At 37.6% G+C, this 23581-nt stretch overlaps 1 protein-coding gene and 1 long non-coding RNA gene across 9 annotated transcripts in view; one reads left to right on the top strand and one right to left on the bottom strand.

Annotated features, from left to right (window-relative positions):
• The window catches only part of LOC137487413 (uncharacterized), a 31645-nt gene extending 29850 nt beyond the window's left edge, over positions 1–1795 (top strand). For 3 of the 6 annotated variants that reach the window (XR_012388798.1, XR_012388797.1, XR_012388799.1), the window contains one exon: positions 1104–1292. This is a non-coding gene — a long non-coding RNA (uncharacterized lncRNA). Of the gene's footprint in view, positions 1–1103 lie in introns of all 6 variants that reach the window. The other 3 variants (XR_012388800.1, XR_011005978.2, XR_012388796.1) reach the window with 2 other exon arrangements.
• On the bottom strand, positions 878–23221 carry si:ch211-223a10.1. Of its 3 annotated transcripts, none has more exons than XR_012388788.1 (10): positions 22599–22890; positions 21169–21304; positions 20915–21025; positions 18293–18425; positions 8012–8086; positions 6150–6223; positions 5896–6058; positions 5710–5792; positions 5437–5627; positions 878–3599 (listed from the first exon to the last, which is right to left on the bottom strand). XR_012388788.1 is itself a non-coding variant. In XM_068213074.2 (10 exons), the coding sequence occupies exons 3-10, from the start codon at positions 21004–21006 to the stop codon at positions 3141–3143; spliced, it is 1374 nt and encodes a 457-aa protein (XP_068069175.1). In that variant the 5' UTR covers positions 21007–21025; positions 21169–21304; positions 22968–23221; the 3' UTR covers positions 878–3140. The 3 variants fall into 3 exon arrangements, 2 of the variants coding, with proteins under 2 accessions (XP_068069175.1, XP_009305694.1); XM_068213074.2 differs by lacking the exon at positions 22599–22890 and adding an exon at positions 22968–23221 and having other exon boundaries at positions 7908–8086; XM_009307419.4 differs by having other exon boundaries at positions 7908–8086.
• Between the last annotated feature and the right edge of the window lie 360 nt (positions 23222–23581).

The raw sequence follows: 23581 nt of genomic DNA, 5'->3' as shown, positions 1-23581 counted from the left end.
ACCCTCTACTGGATGTCACATGGATAACCTTGACTATTTAGTTGCATTAGTAGGACTGTGCCACAATAGCTCCAAAATGCATTTATTTGTTGCCTTGTCACTTAGAGCAATGATATAAGCTTGCAGATTCCCCTACTGAATGGCATCGCTGCAGAAAAATCAATGAAAAATTAGCAGCGGACTGCACAAGCCTCGCAGATGATTAATGACAGACACATCTTAAAAGCAGGCCTGGAAATGAAGCTAGAGTGTTTCACTATGCTAATGCAGTGAGAAGAACGCTCTGATAAAACTATGTTCAAAATGTTAGATACATTTAGTGTTAAACTAGCTCAGATTGATATAATAAAAGATTATGCAATAATGGACCCTATCCCAGTGTTGGAAAAGAATGGCACAAATGCCACAAAAATGCTTCACAAGGGTTTAAAATGCACTAAGCTTTACAAACTATCACACAGATTTCTGATTGCAGGAGGCAATCAGTAATTTGGATTAATAATCGCTGTTTTGTTGAGCTTGTGACTGAATTCTGCTTGTTTCCAATTTGTATTCTAATCATTTATGTATAATATACATTTAATTTTAAACTCTTTATAATATTTTGAATGATTAATGTAATAAGGCAAAACTGTTTCACATGAAAGACAACACATACAGTTAATAAGGTAATTGCTCATAAGACAAAACAAATCCTCTGGAAATCAATGGCAGGAGCCAAATGTTGGCCCATATACTGTAGATTTCAGACCTTATGCCAATATAATGTCATAAAAATGACTGGGCATCAATTTTTAATTATTCTTTATTCACCGGTTTGCATTTCCATTTCAGTTAAGTATGTTAATTATTTCATACAAATATAAAACGCATTAATTGACATTGAAAGGCATTTATTTTGACAGAACAGTACAGTAATGGTACAAGACAGAAATGACCTCTGCTTTACTCAAGCATTATTATAAGACTTTTTTAACCTGCGCGATATAATTTCCCTTGGGTCGTACAAACTATTGAAATCCAAACCATTTTTTTTTGTTCAAATTATTTAAAAGTGTTACATTTTACATAATTCATTCATTCATTTTCTGCCGCTTTTTCAGGGCCAAGTCACGGGGACAGCAGTCTTAGGAGAGAACCCTAGACTTCCCTCTCCCCAGACACTTCCTCCAGGTCCTCCAGGGGGATCCCGAAGCATTCCTAGGCCAGCCAAGAGACATTGTCCCTCCAGCGTGTCCTGGGTCTTCCCCAAGGCCTCCTCCCGGTTGGACATGCCTGGACTACCTCCCTAGGTAGGCGTCCAGGAGGCATCCGAAACAGATGCCCAAACCACCTCAGCTGACTTCTCTCGATGTGGAGGAGCAGCGGCTCTACTCCGAGCTCCTCCCTAGTGTCAGAGCTTCTCAGCCTATCGGCAAAGCTTTTGATTTACCGGTCAATCTACGTTCCTACTCTCACCTATGGTCATGAGCTTTGGGTCATGACCGAAAGGAAATGAGTTTCCTTTCGAAGGGTGGCAGGGCGCATTTTACATAATATTCCTTTTAAATTTAGGCTGGAATACACTTTAAAACAGATTTACTTACACTTTGTGTTTAGAAAACAAAGAAAAGAAAAAAAAACAACAGCCAATGATTACAGTACAAGGTTTTCAGTTTCTATACAGTTTGTTCAAAAATCATCTTAAAAGATCAAACATGTCTGACCTTCCAACTGGGTACAATCATAGTCTGAATCTAGAAAGTGTCCATCATAAACTACACAATCTTTCCTTTTCTATAAACTCTGACGGCTGATTGGCTTTGACTTTTGGTAACTAGCACTGCCTCCCCTAGACTGTAAACTGATGTAAAAGCTGTAAAAGTTTTGCCACTTATTTATCAGGGGTCACCACAGTGGAATGAACCACCAACTATTCCAGCATATGTTTTGCGCAGCAGATGCCCTTCCAGCGCAGCCCAGTACTGGGAAACACCCACACACTCTCGCTTTCACACACTCATACACTACGGTCAATTTAGTTCATCCAATTGACCTATAGCGCATGTCTTTGGACTGTGGGGGGAATCAAAGCACCCGGAGAAAACCCACATGAACACAGGGAGAACATAAAAACATCACACAGAAATGCCAACTGGCCCTGCTGGGATCTGAACCAGCGACCTTCTTGCTGTCAGGCGACAATGCTAACCACTGAGCCACTATGCCGCCCCAAGTTGTAATATATTGTGTAGAATTAAAAGCAAACAATTAAATCTAAATATTTGATTAATTCATAAATGAAGCAAGTGTATGTATGAATGAATCACTGAATCAAATTTGATCTGTTTGAAAATCATTCAGGAACAAAAGGCTGCAGTGTTGCTATAAAGTGAACAAACATTTATCTATGGTATTGTTTGGAATTATTTTTGTTGGCAAAACAAAAATAAAAGACAAATTGTTTTTAAAATGTAACTCAGTAAATATTAACAATGACACTTATTTTAAATACCAATTCTCACTATTAATATTGGCAGTTTATTAGTACTCATAAAGTACACGTTTTAGTACACATTACCTAAACCTACAGTGACTACTGCCTAATAACTAGGGCCAGACGGAATCTGCTGGCATTTTTTGCTATTTCTGCGCAGAATTTTGGTAAAAAATCTGCGGATTTATGCAGAATGATTTTGGGAGTATCGTAACTAAAACCTTAATATATAAAATAAAAAGCAATACCTTTTTAACGTGTATTAAATGTTTACAAAGCAAATCCAATTAGACCCACTTTATTTGGGGCCGTATGGGCCTACTAATTCCTAATAATAAGCAGCAAGTTAGTTTTTTTGTGGCAAAAGTCAATGTTAAAAATTGTTAATAGTAAAAATTGTACCTAAAATTAAAGTGTGACCATAGTAATTTCTTGTTTATTTCACTGTTGTATAAAATCAGTAACACATTTGTGACTGTGTTGATATTGAATAACAGTTCACTTGCTTGGTTGACATTGGTGAACATCGTCATCCCTTACAAAACAAAAACCTACACACTGATACTTTATGCTTTCATAACTTGAATTTTAGAAGAATTTAAACTGTTTTCTGGCTGGCTCCACACATACACAATAAATATCACACACCCATAAAAAAAAGTCTCTATATGCTAAAAGACTGACTGCGCTGCTGTCTTCTTTTCCCTTCCAGCAGGAATGAAACAACTGTACCCAACCGCTGTCTTTTGGAAGGGCCCTTTAGGTCATACCGCCTGTAATAGGTGGTGGTCCCCCTGGAAATGGCATCAAGCTGCTCTCCTAATAACCATCCCACCCAGAACAGAGAGAGGAGGTTGAGCAGGGTCAGCAGGAGGACCCAGGCCTCTCGCCCCGCCACCGAGCCCCAGTCTGACAGCTGCAGGCCTGAAACTTTCAGGTAGAGGTAGAAAATGGCACTGAGGATGAAGATGAGGTGAGCCATTACCATAGACATGAGGAAGAGGATGAAGGTGCGGTGGTTTTCCCGTCCCACACACTGGTTGATGAAGAGGCAGTGGTGGTCGTAGTCCTTGATGCACATGTCACACAGGCGACAGTGTTTACAGTTCTCCACTTGGATTAGCTAAAAGAAAAAGAGTTGTAGATATGAGATGTATTGTATTATTACTATTAATAATTATAATTCATACACACACACACATGTGAATTAGGTGTTTTTTTCTGCTGTGGCGACTAAAGGAAAATTAATGAATGAATATATGTAAATTAAATGTCTCAAAATATGTCAATCGGAAAACATATCCAGTGCTGATTATTATTATTATTTACATACATATTTTAAATGATTGCTTTGATTATTGTTAATAAAATGTTCAATCTAATAATAACTTAATATGAACACTCACCAGCCACTTTATTAGGTACACCTGTCCAGTCACATGGCAGCAACTCAATGCATTTAGGCATTTAGACATAGTAAAGACAATCTGCTCCAGTTCAAAGAAAGGGGATTTAAGTTACTTTAAATGTGGCATGGTTGTTGGTGCCAGACGGGCTGGTCTGAGTATTTCAGAAACTGCTGATCTACTGGGATTTCCACACACAACCATCTCTAGGGTTTTTCAGAGAATGGTCTAAAGAAGAGAAAATATCCAGTGAAATGCAGTTTTGTGATTGCAAATGCCTTGTTGATGCCAGACGTCAGAGGAGAATGGCCAGACTGGTTCGAGCTGATAGAAAGGTGACAGTAACTCAATTAACCACTCGTTACAACCGACGTATAGAGAAGAGCATCTCTGAACGCACAACACGTCAAACCTTGAGGTGGATGGGCTATAGCAGCAGAAGACCACAATGGGTGCCACTCCTGCCAGCTAAGAACCGGAAACTGAGGCTACAATTCGCACAGGCGCACCAAAATTGGACAATAGAAGATTGGAAAAACGTTGTCTGGTCTGATGGGTCTCAATTTCTGCTGTAACATTCGGATGTCAGTGTCAGAATGTGGTGTCAACAACATGAAAGCATGGATCCATCCTGCCTTGTATCAACAGTTCAGCCTGCTGGTAGTGGTGTAATGGCGTGGGGGATATTTTCTTGGGATACTTTGGGCCCATTAGTACCAATTGAGCATTGTGTCAACACCACAGCCTGAGTATTGTTGCTGACCATGTCCATCCCTTTATGACAACAGTAAACCCATCGTCTGATGGCTACTTTCAGCAGGATAATGTGCCATGTCATAAAGCGCGAATCATTTGAGACTGGTTTCTTGAACATGAAAATGAGTTCACTGTACTCAAATGGCCTCCACAGTCACCAGATCTCAATCTAATAGAGCACCTTTGGGATGTGGTGGAACGGGAGATTCAAATCATGGATGTGCAGCCAACAAATCTGCAGCAACTGCGTGATGCTATCATATCAATATGGACCCAATATCTGAGGAATATTTCCAGTACCTTGTTGAATCTATGCCACAAAGGATTAAGGCAGTTCTGAAGGCAAAAGGGGGTCCAACACGGGACTAGTAAGGTGTAGCTAATAAAGTGGCTGGTAAGTGTGTGTATATACAGTATATATATACATACAATTTTTGTTAAATATTGGTACTTATTACTATTTACTAACAATGACTAGTATTCTTAGTAACAGCAATAATAATAGTATTGATTTTCGGTAATTGCTGGTGACTTAAAGTCAAAGAAAACAATTTTGATGCAGTAAAAAAACTCTCAAAATATGTAGTAAGTGTAATGTAAATAACAAAAAAACTTATTTAGCTATTGACTATTCAAAAAATGTTACTTATTTTACAAAACTAAGCATAATAATAATAATAATTTAAAAGTTTTCTTTTGTGCTCTTACTTCGACCCCTTAACAAATAAACATTTTGATGCAGTATCAGCAAAGTCAGCAAACAGATTCAGACCCAGTGCTGGTTAATGAAGTGCTCACCTCACAGTAAATACAGAATCTGTCTGGGCTCTGTCCAGCTTCCATTAAGTCTCCTATGCTGGAAAACCGGGAATCAGTATCAGCGTCTTTGAGTTGTCCAGGGCTCTGCTTTAAAACCTTCCAAAAAAGTCCAGCGAGCACACAAAAATGGACCAGTGAAAGGTGTAAGAGTGTATGAGCTGGCCAGAAACGTAAGCTGTTAAGGAAACACTGACATAAAAGTAAAAACAAAAACGTAACTTTTGTAAGTGGCTGTTGAAATGCAAAGGATATTAGGTATAATTTTATAGAGAAAGCAAACAGTGGAATGAATTAGGCCTGCAGTCAGAGTTCCCAGGTAAACAGGATTTGGTAACCTGTAGTCGACATCCACACACACAAAAAGGAAATATAACAATAAGATCACAACATCATGCAAAGTAAAGCAATGCAGTTCCCATCCGATCATAACCCTTTAACCTCTGAAAGCTGCTCAGTCTGTGATACTGAGACAGAATGGTTTTTGCCATGAAGGGGAAAAGCACCGCAGAGAAGATTCCTCCATATTCACCAAGAGCAGCAGCTATAACGAGAACCGCAACCCCGCTGAGAGATGGCAAAAGCAGCATCCAGAAGTACATAACTGCAGAACAGAGCACTTTATGAATAAGCATTATTACAGCCGATGGATATATCATTATACAACAAACCCACAGGAAGCAAAACAACAATACCATATGAATCCTTAGGAATCAGATTTTTTGGTTGTTGACTGAAATCCGTCAAAATCTTGGAGAGCTGCTGATGCCTAGACAAATATTAGAGGATAAAAGAAAATAAAGTTTAATTAATAGTAGGAAATATTCTGAATATTACATAAAATACAAATAGTCACAACATACTAGGGCTGCACAATATAATATAATTTCAGCATTGATATCGCACAATGTGTGAATCTGCAATAGTCACATCTCAGGAGTGGTAATGTTGAGTTGGTTTTTAGATGACCAGGAGCCATAGTTGTTTTTATTTAGCTTTTTTAAGTGGAAGTCTGCCTTTATTGCCTGTGACTGTATGAACATTTCAAGAGAGTATCAAGCATTCAGGCATAAGAAACTTGTACCATTTGTAACTAAACCCAATCATTTTTATTTTATTATTTATTTGAAGATGATGCAGTGTTATTTTAAATGAGATTTTTCTAATTTCTGTACCTGAATACTGTTTCACAAAACCAATAAGCAACATTGTTTTATTAAATTTGTGCTTGATTAAATCCCCTATTGCAATCAATTAATGAGCACTTCCGATTAGTGTTATTCAAGGCATCTGATCTAAACTGAACTGTATTCAGGGTATCTGTGGGGTCTTTAAAAGTCTTAAATTTCAAACACCATTTTTTTGGCCTTAAAAAGTCTTAAATCCAATAAAATATTGTGTTGTAGGTCTTTAGGTCATTTTAAACGGGTCTTGATTTTCCTGTCTATGTAAAGCTATACCCAATTGGGCCAACAACTATCAAATCAATAACAATATATTTTAAAACTTTATTTACTTATAAATACGGTTTAATTATCTTCCTTACAATGACATTTGTTTTTAAGGTTTTTTAAAGGTTTTGACTTGGCCTTTAAAAACATCATTAGCATTTAGCCCTGTGTAAATCTTAAATTTCATTCATTATGATCTTAAAAAGTAATATATATTTCTTGATAAAACCAGTAGTTTATTCATATCACAAGACAGTATTTATCACAGAAATACAAAATATCGCAATGTCAGATTTTTTCAATATCGTGCAGCCCTACAACATACAATACAGCATGATTTTCTTTGAATGTGTCCCATTTAAAAATAGACATTAAATGGATAGATCACCCAAAAATGACAAATAGTTTTTTTTTATTTGATTTATTTATTTACTTGTTGACTTCGAAAGTGTTTGTAGCTGCTGTCTTGATTTCATGAATCACCAAGAACCATTAGTGGACTTACCACTAACTGTACTGTAACTGTAAAAAAAAAAAAAAAAACTAAAATTTTTACAAAAAAATTACAAACAAAAAAAAAAATTTACTAAATTACTAAAAAATTACTAATACTTTCCTTCTTAGACTTTACAGACCTGAAACTTGCCTATAGCACTTATTTATTGTTGCTCTTACAGTTGTGTAAATTGCTTCCTTGTCCTCATTTGTAAGTCGCTTTGGATAAAAGCATCTGCTAAATGACTAAATGAAAATGTAAGAACACAGTTTCATTAAAAAAAATCTACATTTTACACCTAGGATGGCCTGAGAGTGAGTAAATTAACAGCAATTTTTTAAAAAACTATCACTGTTAACTGTCAACTGTAGGACATCCGATTTATTTCTTGATTTTCTTCTGCAGCTTTTATGACTTTATTTATGCATATATAGTCCTAGCATGTGACAACTGAATTAATTTAATCTTTACAATTTTTTTTTTCATTTTATTGTTTTTCAACAGACCTAAAAGTATTTCCTTGATTACAGAGGTCTAGAGGCGTGAGGCCCGTGTGGTTTGTCATGTGTAAAATATGGAGTCCGGCACTCTTCAACAGCAGCCAGCACACCTCAATCATGCCCTTCTCTGCTGCCACGTGAAGCGCTGTCGCCCCCTGATGGTCCACAGCCTCTGGTGAGCATCTCTGATTAAAGATTTAACAGGCAAAAACGACTGTCGATCAGTTGCACAGATAGGGCAAACCCCCAAACACATGCATTATACAAACAATACACTGATTAAATACTTTTTCTAAAACATCAAATCGTGATTTCGGACTGTCATGGCTATGAAAAAAAACAGCTTTAAAGCATAAATGAGTTTAAGATGGTGCCGTAGCAAAGCCTATTATTGTAAGTCTCTTTAATCTCAGTCTGTTCTAGATTACAATTGAAGAAAACCTCAGGAAAAGAGCAGCTAACTCTAAATAACTGATAACAACACTAAGTAATATATAAGTGCACAATGCTGCTTAAAATGCTAGAACTCTTTAATATATTGTCTGACATTGCTGTAATAACTTAATACAGTCATCATACTTGGTGTGAATAGTCAAAAAAGATAGATAGTTTACCTAAAAATGTGCTAATTGTTTACTTTAAAAAGCACTCTTACTCTAGCACTAAATAGGTTGTTTTCACATGACATCATTGATGACGTGCAAAATTCAGATGGAGGGCAGGAAGTGGTTCTTCTACATAGGAATCGCTATAGAACATAAAAATATTTCTGTTTTATGTGGTTTATAATTGTTTAAATTGGCCAAAATAAGAAATGCAGAACACCTTTTATAGACTTAAAAAAAAGTTTTAGCTCATAAAAGGGAGAAAATTCAAGAAACTGGCTGAAAACGGAAGAAAATGCCACATGTAATAAACATTTTTTCAATACATTCATGTGTACAAACTGTAGGAGCCATTTAGCAACTTTGCTCATTGTTCCACTAGGTGGTGCTCTTTAACAGGCTTTATAAGTGGGAACGAACATTCAGGTAACAGGTGTTGCTAGACGGAAGGGAGCACATACAGTTTTGACCACACACAATTTCAAACACACACAATTTCAAACGCACACACTTTCAAACGCACACACTTTCACACACACACCCACAAACACAAATAAACGCTCACGCGCATTCACACAGAGAGCCACACACATTCATTCATGCTTTAGCATGACGGTTTGTTTTGTTTATAAGTCACGATATGTGGCAGTGTTTGACTTCTACGAACGGAAACTTACCTGGAAGGTAATTTGTGAACTATTGGAGTTTGCAACTGCAATAAACGTAAACATCTTCGGAAACAAGTAAGACTGTTCATTTCATTTACACTACATCAGCCAGAGGACAGTGTGCGTCAGCTGGGTGCCTGTCTAACAACATCTCAGGGACTTCAAGCAATAGGCTTAGCCTCTACAATCAAGTCAAAACTGTCGCTTCGCATCGCGGACCCGCCGGGAGTTGCGCCGGACCAGAAGATTCATGCCGGTTGTGTCTGAATGGAGGCCACAAAGTTATCGGCATACTGGGTCTGCTGTGGCGTGTTTGCTCTGCACTTTGGAGGACGACGGACGACGCTTTTCATCAGCACTGCACGACGTGAGTTCTACGCAGATGGTCTTCATATTCGCTGGACAACGGCGCCCACCGCAAGGTATGTGTAGCGCTACAATGCAATGAATGGCCATTCAGTTTGTGTTCAATTTGCGGGGCAAAATCCAATGCATTGGTGACACAAGGGGCGGGTAATTAACGTCGATTTTCTCCGTGAACTCTGCTACTGTTTTGCGAACTTATCGTGAACGCGTGAAATAGGTCATGGAGACGAATGAAACGATCGACAGGCCTGCCGAGCCGTCCGTAGAAATAAAAACTATCGAACATGATAATGATGCGCAAACATCAAAAGAAAAACGCGTTGTTAAACTGACTGCTAAAGCGCTCGCTGATAAACTGGGACGTTTGCAAAATGAAAGGAAAACTAAGCTGAATAAGGCAGCCAGTTTAAGAAATGTGTTGAATGGTTTGATTGAAAAGGGAAATGTTGTACAAGCTCAATGTGTATTTGATGATTTTATTAAGGTATGTGATGAATCAAAAGGTGTTCATGAGTGTTTGATGGGTATGTTACCTGATACTGAACAAGAAAAACATGATGTGTGGTTTAAAGCCAAAATGATCGCCAATAATGAGCTCATTTATAAGGTGCAATTGTGGTTATCAAATTCTGGTCAAAATGTGAGTGTTGGTCCTACTGGTAGCCAAATTGGTGATGGTATTAATCCAGAGGATAGTGTTTCAAATGCAACTAGTAAACGCTCAGGGAAAAGTGCAGGTAGTAAATCAAGCACTACTTCTTCTGTGCGAATTAAAGCACAAGCGGAAAAGGCTGCATTGCTTGCTCGTATAGCAGCTTTAAAGGAAAAGCATGCATTGGAAGAGCAAGAGCAGCAGATAAAGAGAAAATTAGAGCAACAGGAGTTGGATACTATGTTGGCTGAAACTGCTGCCAGACTGTCCGTGCTCGAAGCTTCTGACAATTTCTGCAGTGAAAATGCATCTGATGCTATGAATTCTTACTTGACGAGAGAAACACAAAGTTTAGCACCTCTACACAAACTGGACCCGATGGCAAGTGAATTTAAATGTGCACCTCAAAGTAAACCACAACAAACACAGGAGTGGACATCATCATCAACAACCCCCCCACTTTTAGCCGGAGCGCTACATCAAGCTAGTCAACAGCCCACCACTAGACCAAAGGAGTGGTCTGGTTTAAATAAACAAACAACTGAAATCAACCGAAATTTACATCAGCAACCAACCCAACTTAATGTGCCAAATACAAATCAAAGGTATACAGGAGGATCTAGTTCAGGGGTGCACTGGAGGAATAATACAACATCACTTGTTCAACAACAGCATTTGATATCCTTGCCAGCAAGAAATATCCCTTTGTTCGATGGAGATCCTCTCCAATATGTCTCCTTCATGAGAGCTTTTGAACAAGGAGTGGAAGAAAAGGCTAGTAAGAGCGACTGTTTGTACTATCTGGAACAGTTCACTAGGGGGCAACCAAGAGAGCTTGTTCGCAGCTGTTTGTATATGATGCCTGAGCTAGGTTATGATAAAGCAAAGCAGCTGGTACAGGAACACTTTGGCTGTAAGTACAAGATTGCTGTGGCGTACATTGAAAAGGCTTTATCTTGGGCTCCAATAAAGAATGAAGATGTTAATGCTCTACAGGCTTACTCTCTCTTTCTGCGAGGCTGCTGCAATGTTATGGAGGAACTTCAGTATATGCATGAGCTGGATATGCCAAGTAACATAAGGGCAATTGTCTTAAAGCTGCCATTTAAACTTCGAGATCAATGGAGGACTGCTGCACATGATTTACAGGAAACCACAGGAAACAGAGCCTTGGTCAATGACCTGGTGAGAGTTATAGAAAGACATGTTCAAATTCTGTCTGATCCATTGTATGGCAATATTAGCGACTCACCATCTGCAACAACTGGTCAAAGAGCTGTCAATAGGCCACGAGTATCTCCAGAACAAAGAACTAAAGGAAAAAGCTTTGCTACTACCATTACACCTGTGAAAGTTGAGTGTACCACAGGATCAAGGACCATCTCACCTAGACATAACTCTGCATCTGCTTTATTCTGTGCATACTGTTCTCAGAGTCATCTATTAGAACATTGTCAACAGTTCAAATGCAAAAAACACAGAGACAAGATTAATTTTCTGAAGGAGAAACACCTCTGCTTTGGTTGTTTGAGTACTTCACACATGAGTCGTGACTGTGAGAAACGCCTAACTTGTAAAATATGCAGCCAAAGCCATCCTACTGTACTTCATATTAACAAGAGCGACACAGCTAGCATGCATAAAGCGCATGTTGCTAAGGTCACAGTAAGTACTTCTACTCAAGTTGACAAAGATATTACATCACACTCATTCGCTTCAACTGCTGAGACTTGTGGACGTACAGGGGCCGGAGCAGATCAGTGTCTGTTATCCATTGTGCCAGTCCAAGTCAAGTCCATCAAATCTGATCAGGTAATACTGACATATGCATTCTTGGATCCTGGCAGCTCCGCCACCTTCTGCTCAGAACAGCTTATGCAAAAGCTTCATCTTACTGGGAAACGAACCCAGTTCCTCTTATGCACTATGGGGCAAGAAAGGGTGGTGCCAGCATATTCACTCACAGGACTGGAAGTGTCTGGTATTAATGGTAATGTCTTCCATGAACTTCCTCAAACCCTAACACAAAAGAAAATGCCCGTAAACACTGATAACATTGTTACTGCTGAAACTCTGGTAAAATGGCCATACCTGGTAGGGTTAACACCTCCCAAGATAGAAGCTAACGTAGACCTGTTGATTGGAAGCAACGCACCAAGGTTGTTGGAACCTTGGGAGGTTATTAATAGCCGTGGGAATGGCCCATATGCTATAAGGACCGTGCTGGGATGGGTCATTAATGGTCTTGTGCATGGAGAAGACTCCTGTCTTAATGCTGAATGTAGGTCAGCTGTAGTTAACAGGATTTCAGTATGTAAATTGGAGGAAATGCTGAATAACCAGTATAATCATGACTTTAACGAAAGAGTCACAGAAGAGAAAGGGCTATCAAGGGAAGACAAGAAGTTCATGGATATTGTGGAAAGATCTGTAACACTTAAAGACAACCATTATCAAATTAAACTGCCTCTTAAGAAAGACGTGCATCTGCCCAATAACTTTGCTGTGGCAAAACAAAGGCTAACAAGTCTAAAACGAAAGTTTCTCCAGAATGAACATTTCTTCAAAGAGTACCGCAATAAAGTCAACGACATGTTACTCAATGGTTTTGCAGAGAAAGTACCTACCCAGCAGTTAAGTGGCAGCAGTGGTAAAGTGTGGTACATTCCTCACCACGGAATATATCATCCCAGGAAGAAAAGTCTGCGTGTGGAATTTGACTGTTCTGCATCATTTAAAGGATCATCATTGAATGAACAGCTCCTGCAAGGTCCCAACTTTAATAGCACACTGATTGGAGTCCTCCTGAGGTTTCGGCAAGAACCTGTGGCATTCATGGGGGATGTGCAAGCAATGTACTATCAAGTTAAGGTTTCAGAGGAGGATAGAGACCTTCTGCGGTTCTTGTGGTGGCCTGAGGGAGATCTCACGAAAGATGCGTCAGAATTCCGCATGACTGTCCATTTATTTGGTGCGGTATCATCTCCAAGCTGTGCCATCTTTGCTCTGAGGAAAACAGCTGATGATAATCAGGCTGAATTTCCAGCAGAAATTCCACAAACTGTCAAAGAAAACTTCTATGTCGACGACTGCTTGAAGAGTGTAGAATCTGAGAAGAAAGCTGTAACAATGATCAAACACCTGACCACGCTCTGCCAAAAGGGAGGATTTACCTTGACAAAGTGGGTAAGCAACAGTTGCTATGTACTGCAAGCCATGCCACAGGAATATAGAGCTAAGGGTGTGGAAGAACTTGACATGGACCGAGATGAACTTCCCATGGAAAGAGCCCTTGGATTACAGTGGTGTGTTCAGAAGGACACATTTGCATTCAAAATGGCACCTTGTCAACGGTCCTGTACTAGACGTGGAATGCTATCTGTCTCCAGTTCAGTGTATGACCCACTTGGTTTCCTGGCACCAATTCTACTACCTGCAAAGATAATGCTGCAAGAATTGTGCAGAAGAAACTATGGATGGGATGAAACGGTACCTCAAGAGCTACTACACCGCTGGACAAGATGGATAGAGGAGTTGGAAATGCTGTCTAACTTTGAGATTAATAGATGCATCAAGCCCAAAGACTTTGGAACTGCCATACATGCTGAGCTTCATCATTTCTCAGATGCTAGCGAACTAGGATATGGGGCAGTTACCTATCTCAGGATCCAAAATAGCAAAAACGTCATCCATGTTGCATTTGTGATGGGCAAAGCCAGAGTTACACCTTTAAAGACTGTTACCATTCCCCGTCTAGAGTTAACAGCTGCAGTTCTTGCCGTTCGTATGGATCTGATGCTGAAAAAAGAGCTGCAAATCCCACTGGCAGAATCAATATTCTGGACAGACAGCACATCAGTGCTTAAGTACATAAATAATGAAGACAGACGTTTTCATACGTTCTTGGCTAATAGGGTCACCATTATAAGAGAAGCAACAACAATTTTACAGTGGCGGTACATTCGTTCCAAGGAAAACCCAGCAGATGATGCATCTAGAGGTCTGAGGGTGGGTGACTTCATTGAACACAATAGGTGGATAGTAGGTCCAAGTTTCTTGTATAAGTCAGAAGAGGATTGGCCAGCTGATAGAGCTGACATGGTGATCAAAATTGATGATCCGGAAATAAAAAGAGAAGTTTTAGTTAACGCAGTAAGTGTAACTGACTCCTCAGATAGCACCACTCGTTTAATTGCGCATTTCTCAGATTGGAAGAGATTGAGGGTAGCCGTAGCTTGGTTTCTTAAGTATAAGAGAATGCTTCAGGAACAGTCTCACAAGAGGAAAGAGTCTAAGACTTCTTATGTGGGTATGCAGAGCGTTCCAGTGCATGAAAGGTGCACTTTGTCCATTGAAGACATGAGTGAGGCAGAGCTTGCCATTATACGCTTTTGTCAACAGCAACGATTTAGTGAGGAAATCGCTACCTTGTCAGCTGGAAAAGGAACTGTGAGTAAGCAAAGCCCTCTGTACAAACTGGATCCACTTTTGGATAACGGACTTCTAAGAGTCGGTGGGCGACTAGCCAGAGGTTCACTACCAGAGGAAGCTAAGCATCCACTGATTTTGTCCAAAGACCAACATATAGCTACTCTCCTCCTGCGAAATATTCATGAACGGCTCGGACATAGTGGTCGAAACCACATACTGTCCACATTACGAAGGAAATATTGGATCACAGGTGCTAATTCGGCAGTAAGAAAGATAATGTCTGACTGTTGTCTCTGCAGAAGACAAAATGGTCGAATGATGCTACAGAAGATGGCAGACTTGCCCATGGAGAGGATTCTTCCGGACAAACCACCATTCACCAACACTGGGGTTGACTACTTTGGTCCTATAGAGGTGAAAAAAGGACGAGGCACTGCCAAGCGATATGGCGTGATATTCACTTGCTTGTCTAGTAGAGCAGTCCACCTTGAAATAGCCAACTCGTTGAATACAGACGCATGCATTAATGCAATACGTCGGTTTGTCTGTAGAAGAGGTCAAGTTGTTAATTTACTGTCTGACAATGGTACCAATTTTAAAGGAGCAGAGAAGGAACTCCGAGAGGCACTCCTAACCTTGAACCAGACAAATATTGGAGGAATGCTACAACAAAAGGGCATCAAATGGAGTTTCAATCCTCCTGCAGCGTCGCACTATGGTGGTGTTTGGGAGCGTATGATTCGCATGGTGAGAAGAATTCTCTCTTCAGTCCTTCATCAACAAAAATTAGACGATGATGGACTCCACACAGTAATATGCGAAGTTGAAGCCATCTTAAACGACCGCCCCATCACCAAGTTATCTGACGATCCAAATGATCTAGAACCCCTGACACCTAATCATATCCTCCTCATGAAAGGTAAGCCGTCTTTGCCACCAGGGCTGTTTGAACACCATGATCTGTACATCAGAAAGCGATGGAGGCAAGTTCAGTACATATCTGATCTCTTTTGGAAACGGTGGATTCGTGAATACCTGCCATTATTGCAAGAGAGGCAGAAATGGAACGAACAGAGAAAAAATCTTAAACCAGGAGATATCGTGATCATTATGGATCCTACAGCACCACGAAGCTCATGGCCTCTTGCAAGAGTGCTGGAAGCATTTCAAGACAAGAAAAAGATTGTGCGTTCAGTGCGGCTTCAGACCAAAAGTAGTATAATAGAACGGCCTGTGACTAAACTCTGCCTATTGCAAGAATCAGTTTAGCTTATCTACTATTAAAGTGTCTCCACTGGGTTATTGTGTATTTGAAGTATTATGTATGTGCACTTATTATTGCCTGATGTTCTTTTATGGCTCCTTAATATTATATTTGGGAATTGTTACATTTGTATACAATTAGGGGCCGGGATGTAGGAGCCATTTAGCAACTTTGCTCATTGTTCCACTAGGTGGTGCTCTTTAACAGGCTTTATAAGTGGGAACGAACATTCAGGTAACAGGTGTTGCTAGACGGAAGGGAGCACATACAGTTTTGACCACACACAATTTCAAACACACACAATTTCAAACGCACACACTTTCAAACGCACACACTTTCAAACGCACACACTTTCACACACACACCCACAAACACAAATAAACGCTCACGCGCATTCACACAGAGAGCCACACACATTCATTCATGCTTTAGCATGACGGTTTGTTTTGTTTATAAGTCACGATATGTGGCAGTGTTTGACTTCTACGAACGGAAACTTACCTGGAAGGAAATTTGTGAACTATTGGAGTTTGCAACTGCAATAAACGTAAACATCTTCGGAAACAAGTAAGACTGTTCATTTCATTTACACTACATCAGCCAGAGGACAGTGTGCGTCAGCTGGGTGCCTGTCTAACAACATCTCAGGGACTTCAAGCAATAGGCTTAGCCTCTACACAAACTTTTTTTGAATGCAATAATTAGTTTGACCTGATTTATACTGTACAGGTCTAACTATGTGTATAAACATGTTAATGTGTTATATGGAAACATCACCACCGCACATGCAAAATCCAGGAGAACATAAATAACGTTCCCTGCCATGCAATCGCTGCAATGAAATCTGTCTTGTTTTGCAACAGTCCATGTCTTTACTGGCGTTTCAGCAGAATAAACAACCATAACATGAACATCAAGATGCGCAGCAGTGATGAATATTTGTTCATGGTAAGTTCATCGACAGAACAAAAAAATGCAACCCTTGCAATAAAAATAGATATTACTGTGGAACACATTTTTCTCCTTACAAAAACAAATAAATAATAATGTAGACTATGCGTCTATGCTTTTGAAAGGAATCATCTGTTTTTTTGTGATGTCTGGAAGATGTATGGGGAAATACTATAGTAATTTATAATAAACATGTTTTTGAACCACATAATAAATGGATTAATGTGTACAGCTCTTTGTTTATGAATGCTACAGAATACTGTAGCATAGCAAACTGATGTACTGTACATCGTAATGGTGTATAATATAGTGTAGAAAACTGAAGCCTGTTGAATTTATTACTAGAGTTGTACCAAAGAAACAATATAATTACTACGACAGTTTAATTCAAGTTAAATTGCAGCGAGCTCTCTGCAACTCTCGCATGGTCGCCCACTGAAGCTAAGAAGGGTTGCACCTGGTCAGTACCAGGATGGGAGACCACATGGGAAAGCTAGGTTGCTGCCGGAAGTGGTGTAAGTGAGGCCAGCAGGGGACGCTCAACTTGCAGTCAGTGTGGGTCCTACTATATAAAAGCACTATATAAATGTAAGGAATAAAGTAGTTATCTAGTTATCTATATGCTTCTAAACACTATAGTTACTATAGTATTTTATAGTACACTATCTACTGCCTCGATGACACACAAATATATTTTAGTTCAGTAGAAAACTCAATTCTCTTCATGATATTAGGATCATGCCCAACATATGTGGTTATTTTCTATTTATATCTCCTTTAAAATATGGTAAAAATCTTCGGACTTCATCTGAATTGCGGTCGTCACCAGAACCACATGATTGAAAACAACCTATTCTCTGAGCACAAACAAGTTACTTTTTATAACTACTGTAGCACTTCTTGTGTGTATTGCCTATTGTAGTAAAAATTTTAAAAAGCTTCCTCAATTGTAACTCGCTTTGGACATAAGTGTACGCTAAATGTAAATGTACCTCAGTCCAAGATGAGATTGGAGGAATTTATTATTACCTGTTATAACAATGATTAGTCCTCCAGTATTCTTAGTAACAGCAATAATAATATTAGCATATTAGTAGTAATACAATTGTTTAAAATTTAACTTGTTTATCCATTGAATATTATAAAAACAAGTATTATTTTATAATTATTATTATTACAGATATGCATGCTGAACTTGATATAGTAAGATGAGATTAGAGGAAGGTATGTGATGGATTTTGAGCAAATTATTAGCAAATATTCTTTTTTTTAACCTAACAAAGTAAACTTAAAAAAAATTACATAAAGTACAATACAATGAAATTACACAGCTAAATAGCCATTTATAGCAGTTTCGAGCAGTCTACATTAGTGTTTTTGTGACCATTTAGCCTACTTGTGCACTATTCTAAAAGCATTGCTTAAAAAAAAAAAAGAAAAGTGAAAGGGCTTACATTTGCTCGAAGGAGATAGCGGACAACGTCAGTATTGCCAGTGGAGGCTGCCAAATGCAGCGGGGTGACCTGATAGTTATCTGGATCTGAGAAATGGAACATTCTAGTCTCCCACAGGTACTGTGTGGCAATACTAAAAAAGGAAAACAATAGATAAACAGAGTGAGAAAAAAGAAATCAAAATTAGGGCTGCACAATATATAGTTTCAGCATCGATATCGCAATGTGATAATTCGCAATAGTCACATCGCAGGATCTGCAAAAGAAATTATACCATTTGTAAGTTTAATAACAATAAATTTTATTGAATTATTTATACAACAAACACTATATGCACTATTATTTTACATGTGATTATTCAATTACTGTATCTGAATGTTCCTCAGAAAGTAAAAAAAAAACACTTTTTATTTCCTTTTTTTCACTTTTTCTTCACTCAAAATTACTTTTGCTGCTTGGTTCAAATAACTGGAAACATCACAATTATTAAGAATTTTAAGGACAACTTAATTCCTTTGTGTTCAATCCACTTAAATATCTAAAAACTGTGATTTGTGTTGGAACTACATGAAGGTATTGTGTGGAACCTCTGGATTTTTTACAGTGTTTATAGTAGTGTTGCACGGTTTACCGGTACTACGCTAGTATCGCGATACTATGGCTTCAAAATACTGGCGGTGCCACTGTAGTTTGTAAACGGTAGTATCATCATTGATGGTCTATCTACAATCGATAATGTTGCATGTGAAAAAGTTACTATAATGCTTACATGTTTGTGCAACAACAGACCATTTTATTTAAATAGTCTGTGGAACCCTTTACGGTTGCACATTTTCTGTTTTCTGAACGCACATCTGAATCGGTTCATTTCTGTTCCTGTCAATATTATTTAGTAGCTACAACTATTGTGTAAATCTCTTAAAAAGAATGACGCACAAAGTGAAATTCTTACCTGATAAGACTGAAAAAAAAACAATAGATGAAAAATAAAAAAAGCAAATATTGCAACAATTTTTGACAACTTCATATAGCCTAATTTTGTTGGAAAATTTCTCTTTTTGTAACAATTTTAATTTGGTATAATTTTTATATTTATTTTAATGTATTTTTGTTGGTTAGTTATCTACAAAATAAAAAAAAGAATGAATACATTTTAGGTGAAGTGACATGCAAATAAATTTTTTTTTCAATAATAAGGGAATTATGAATTAAATTCAAGTAGACCTATTATAACATTTAACATATAGTATTTCTGACAATTTTCATAATAATATGAGTTATGAATTACAGTATCGCAATACTACTTGGTGTTGTGATACTTCAGATGGTATAGTATCATAAGATTAATTAATGGTATCGCGACAACCCTACAAAAGATGAACTCCCCTACAGAATCATCCTAAACAATCAAACTGTATTAATTTTCAAATAGAGATGTTTAAGTCATGTGGTGAAATTATATTCTTACCACAGTATATATCGAAAAATAACAAAATATCGCGATGCTAGGTTTTTCCAATATTGTGCATCAAAATATGAAATATTCCTTGTGAATGCTTTTTGATTTAGAGTTTTTGTCTGCCCAGAATAAATACAGGAATCAGAGAGTGAATATACCTTTTCAATACCTTTTAAGAAATTTTTAAGACTCTCTCCATACATTTTACGACCTTAAAACCACTTTAAATTTCAACTGAAAACACAGGCTAGATTTTAACTTACAGTATATTTACTGAATATTAATTTAAGAAACAAATCCAAAACTAAAACATTATTCATATCCTGAATAAAAATCTATTAAATCTAGCTAATTCAGCAAGTTGGTGCCTATAGAGCTACAGAAATAATGGGGTTGCCTTGGTTACTGCAGTAAACAAAGCAGCATGATGTCAAATCTAGTAGGATTTAATGGATTTCATAAACTACACAGCATCCTGATATTTGCAGATTTAGTTTAGGCAAACTTTAGCATACAACCATACTGTCACGATTACCAGCGATCGTCTTTCAAAAGATCGCTGAATTTCACTAACTATAACTCATGGACTACAATTCCGAAATTTCTGGACTACATATTCATACATGCACTCCGGTCACACTCACACATGCATTCTCATCTAGACTGATTACTCGCACCACTTGAGGATTGTCAGAGACTAATTGCACACACTATTTAAGCCACAAACTCACCTATTCAGTTTGATGAGTCTTGTTATCTGTCACAATGACATTACAAAATGCGTTTTCCTAGCCTTGTTTTCCCGTGTACTTACCTAGCATTGTTTATTTAGTTATCCCTGTCTGCCGCCTGCCTTTCGATTGTTATATTGACTACGATTCTGGATTTGCCTGTAAATATCTGTTTGCACCTGTGCTGACCTTTGCTTGCCTGACGACGAATAAACCTGCATTGTGGATCTTACCTCAGTTGTTTGTATAACTCCCCGTGATTACACATACATTGCAAATTATAAAATAATCTAAAATTTAATACCTTGCAAAATAGCATTCAAGACTTTTTAAGGCCCTCAAATTTCTCTACATTGATTTATCAACGTTTAATATTTTTTAAGACCCCACAGACACCTTGCTGCCACCAGTGTAAAAGGCACAGATACTTACACACTTCCCCCACTGACTGCATAATGAAGAGCTGTTTTCCCTTGCTCATCTGCTATGCGTAAATCTGCACCTTGCTGCATCATCTTGTACATGATATAAATATTGCCATTTCTGTAACACAGTAATAACACAGTACAGTAAGCCCTATTCATAGGAAACCGCCGTTATTATCTTTTAGAGGAAGCAATATTTTGTGATGGATGTTGTAATTAAATTCACAAACATCAGCTAAAGGAGGGCCGGAGCTACTGTACCTGCAAGCAAAGTGAAAAGGGGTTTGTCCTGCATCACAAGGGATGTTTGGATCAGCACCACTGTTCAATAGAAGTTCAGCTACGGCACGATTTCCATTCAGAGCAGCAAAGTGTAGGGCTGTAAAACCTCCCCAACCTGGCAAAAGGGGAGAGGTTTACAAGACATTTATCAAATGTCATCTGTATTTATCATTAGTCATAAAAATGTATAGTCAAGTCCTTTCACATTACAGAATTTCATGATGCTGATGCACAACTGTTCACAAAGAGCTGGCTGATAGTATAGTTAATATATATTGAGAAACCAAATAGAACTAATAGCGGTGATTCCTACCTATTTAGTATGTCTAAATACTGTTAATAATGTATTAAACTTATAATTAAAATGATATATTTTAAAGACATATATAATATTAAGTAAAATTAGGGGTAAATGTTATGAAGATATATTTAAATACATCTTTATATTTCCTATTCTTCAATTTAAAGCAAACTATTTTCTATGGAATACCATTTTACTTGTAATTATAATTGGATAGGATTTTCCTAATTTTCACTTTTGATCTAGTTTCCTTGTTTAGGCAACAACAAAAGGCATTTCTATATGACATATTTTAACAGCAAGTGACATAATTTTGATGGGAAAACAGTGGAGTCTGAGCAAGTATGAAACAAAACAAATAAATACAACGCTGAAACATTATCTTAGCCAGCATTTCATTATAAAACATGATATGATCTTGAATATTTTGATAATTTTTTTATGTCTGTAACTTAACTAATTCAGTAAATGCTAACATGTTAAAATAGTTGTAAAAGAAATTAGTGAATAACCAATCAACTTTTATACCATTCTATACCTGCATAATCAAAATAGTTATTTTTTTATTTACATTTTAAAAGATATTAACATAACAAAATGTACTTTATGCTGAAACAATTATGTAATTACTTGCTAAACAATGGCTGACTTTAACTACACTCATCATTTAGAAAATTTTACAGAGAATCTGAATCAGCACTGCCTTCATTCTCTTATGACTGATCATATTTCAGTAATTATATATATATATAAACAGTTTATACAAACTAAACTGTTTGTTTCTGTTTTAAATATATTATTATTATTACAATTAAGAAAAATAACATTATTCTGTATGCTGTGCCGAGTATTTTTTCCAAATAAAAATGTAAATGTATTAGGTGTAACAGGTGGTAGAAACAGACTCAAACTGTTAAAATAGCACATAAGTTCAGAAATACACAATAAAGTAAACGATATGTTGGTGATAAGAGTAACGTTAGAAAAATGAAGTGAACAGGATGAGGAAGAAGAAAGTGAAATGTTAACCAGCGGATCAGTACGATCTCTTCCATTATCATCTGTTACTGTGGAACAGCTTCTTCCATCTTTAAAACACAACTCTCACCTTTTTGTTTCAGGACTCCTCGATCCTGCTGTAATAAATGGGAAACTCGATCGATCTCACCCCGCTGAACCGATTCAAATATACAACTTCCTGAAACCTGCAGCATTCTGCCAACCGTTCATTTACGCCTTCTTTCGGCCGAAGAAACCCATGGCTAAGTGCAAGATATTCATTATTTAATGATATTTGAATAATTTTGTTAGGTTCCTGCAGCCAATAGGTCTCGGTCCATTATAATACCGTTAGATAATCAATCATCCGATCCGACAAAACAGCCAATCTGATAATATGTAAATATACAGATCTGATTTGAGGAAAGCCCCGCCTTCTGTGGGTGGATTCAACCAATCGACAGAATGTATGTAATACCTTAAATGTCCTCTAGTGGATGCTTAGTGGCCCAAAGTACTCTCCATTAGAAATGCATTCGGTGTTTTCACTCCTCTGCAGACGTCTATAAGAACTAACTTATTGATTAACGCCATTGAAAAATGAAATTTCTTATTAAAATATATTTTTAAAAAGTAAGTAAATAAATAAAGATTCAGTTGCCTGGGTAACGTTAATTACATAAAACTTCCGCCGGTAATACCCGCCCATTATTTATTTCCTGTTTCCGTATTAGCGTCAAATTTAAAGTAAATTCATTCATTCATTCATTCATTCATTCATTCATTCATTCATTTTCGGCTTAGTCCCTTTATTAATCTGGGGTCACCACAGCGGAATGAACCGCCATTTAAAGTACAACCTATGTAAAATAAAAAAGCTGAAACAATTTCTAAGTTACATGTTTATTTTAGCAAGTTTTTCATAAAGTTATGTTACCTTTTTGTCGGACTAATGTGGCTCGTACTGTCTTTATGTCTGTCCTGTAACACATCTTTTTACATCTGTTCCTGACCATGCAAGACAGAACGCATGCTGGTATTGTTTTTTTTTTTTTTTTTGTGCTGAAGTAAACCAACCAAAATCCCATTCTC

The sequence above is a fragment of the Danio rerio genome, chromosome 13, assembly GCF_049306965.1.
Source record: "Danio rerio strain Tuebingen ecotype United States chromosome 13, GRCz12tu, whole genome shotgun sequence".
NCBI lineage: Eukaryota > Metazoa > Chordata > Actinopteri > Cypriniformes > Danionidae > Danio > Danio rerio.
Note: the sequence above shows the minus strand (reverse complement) of the source record. Positions and strands in the feature narration are given on the sequence as shown.

What these genes read in the sequence shown, in the direction of transcription:
- si:ch211-223a10.1 (XM_009307419.4), bottom strand. Translation starts at nt 22,704, where the DNA reads ATGCTGCAGGTTTCAGGAAGTTGTATATTTGAATCGGTTCAGCGGGGT. An exon ending in AGGAGTCCTGAAACAAAAAG is followed by an intron (nt 21,305 to 22,598) that starts GTGAGAGTTGTG and finishes CCCTTTTGCCAG; the next exon opens with GTTGGGGAGGTTTTACAGCC. An exon ending in GCAGTCAGTGGGGGAAGTGT is followed by an intron (nt 18,426 to 20,914) that starts GTAAGTATCTGT and finishes TTCCTTTTTTAG; the next exon opens with TATTGCCACACAGTACCTGT.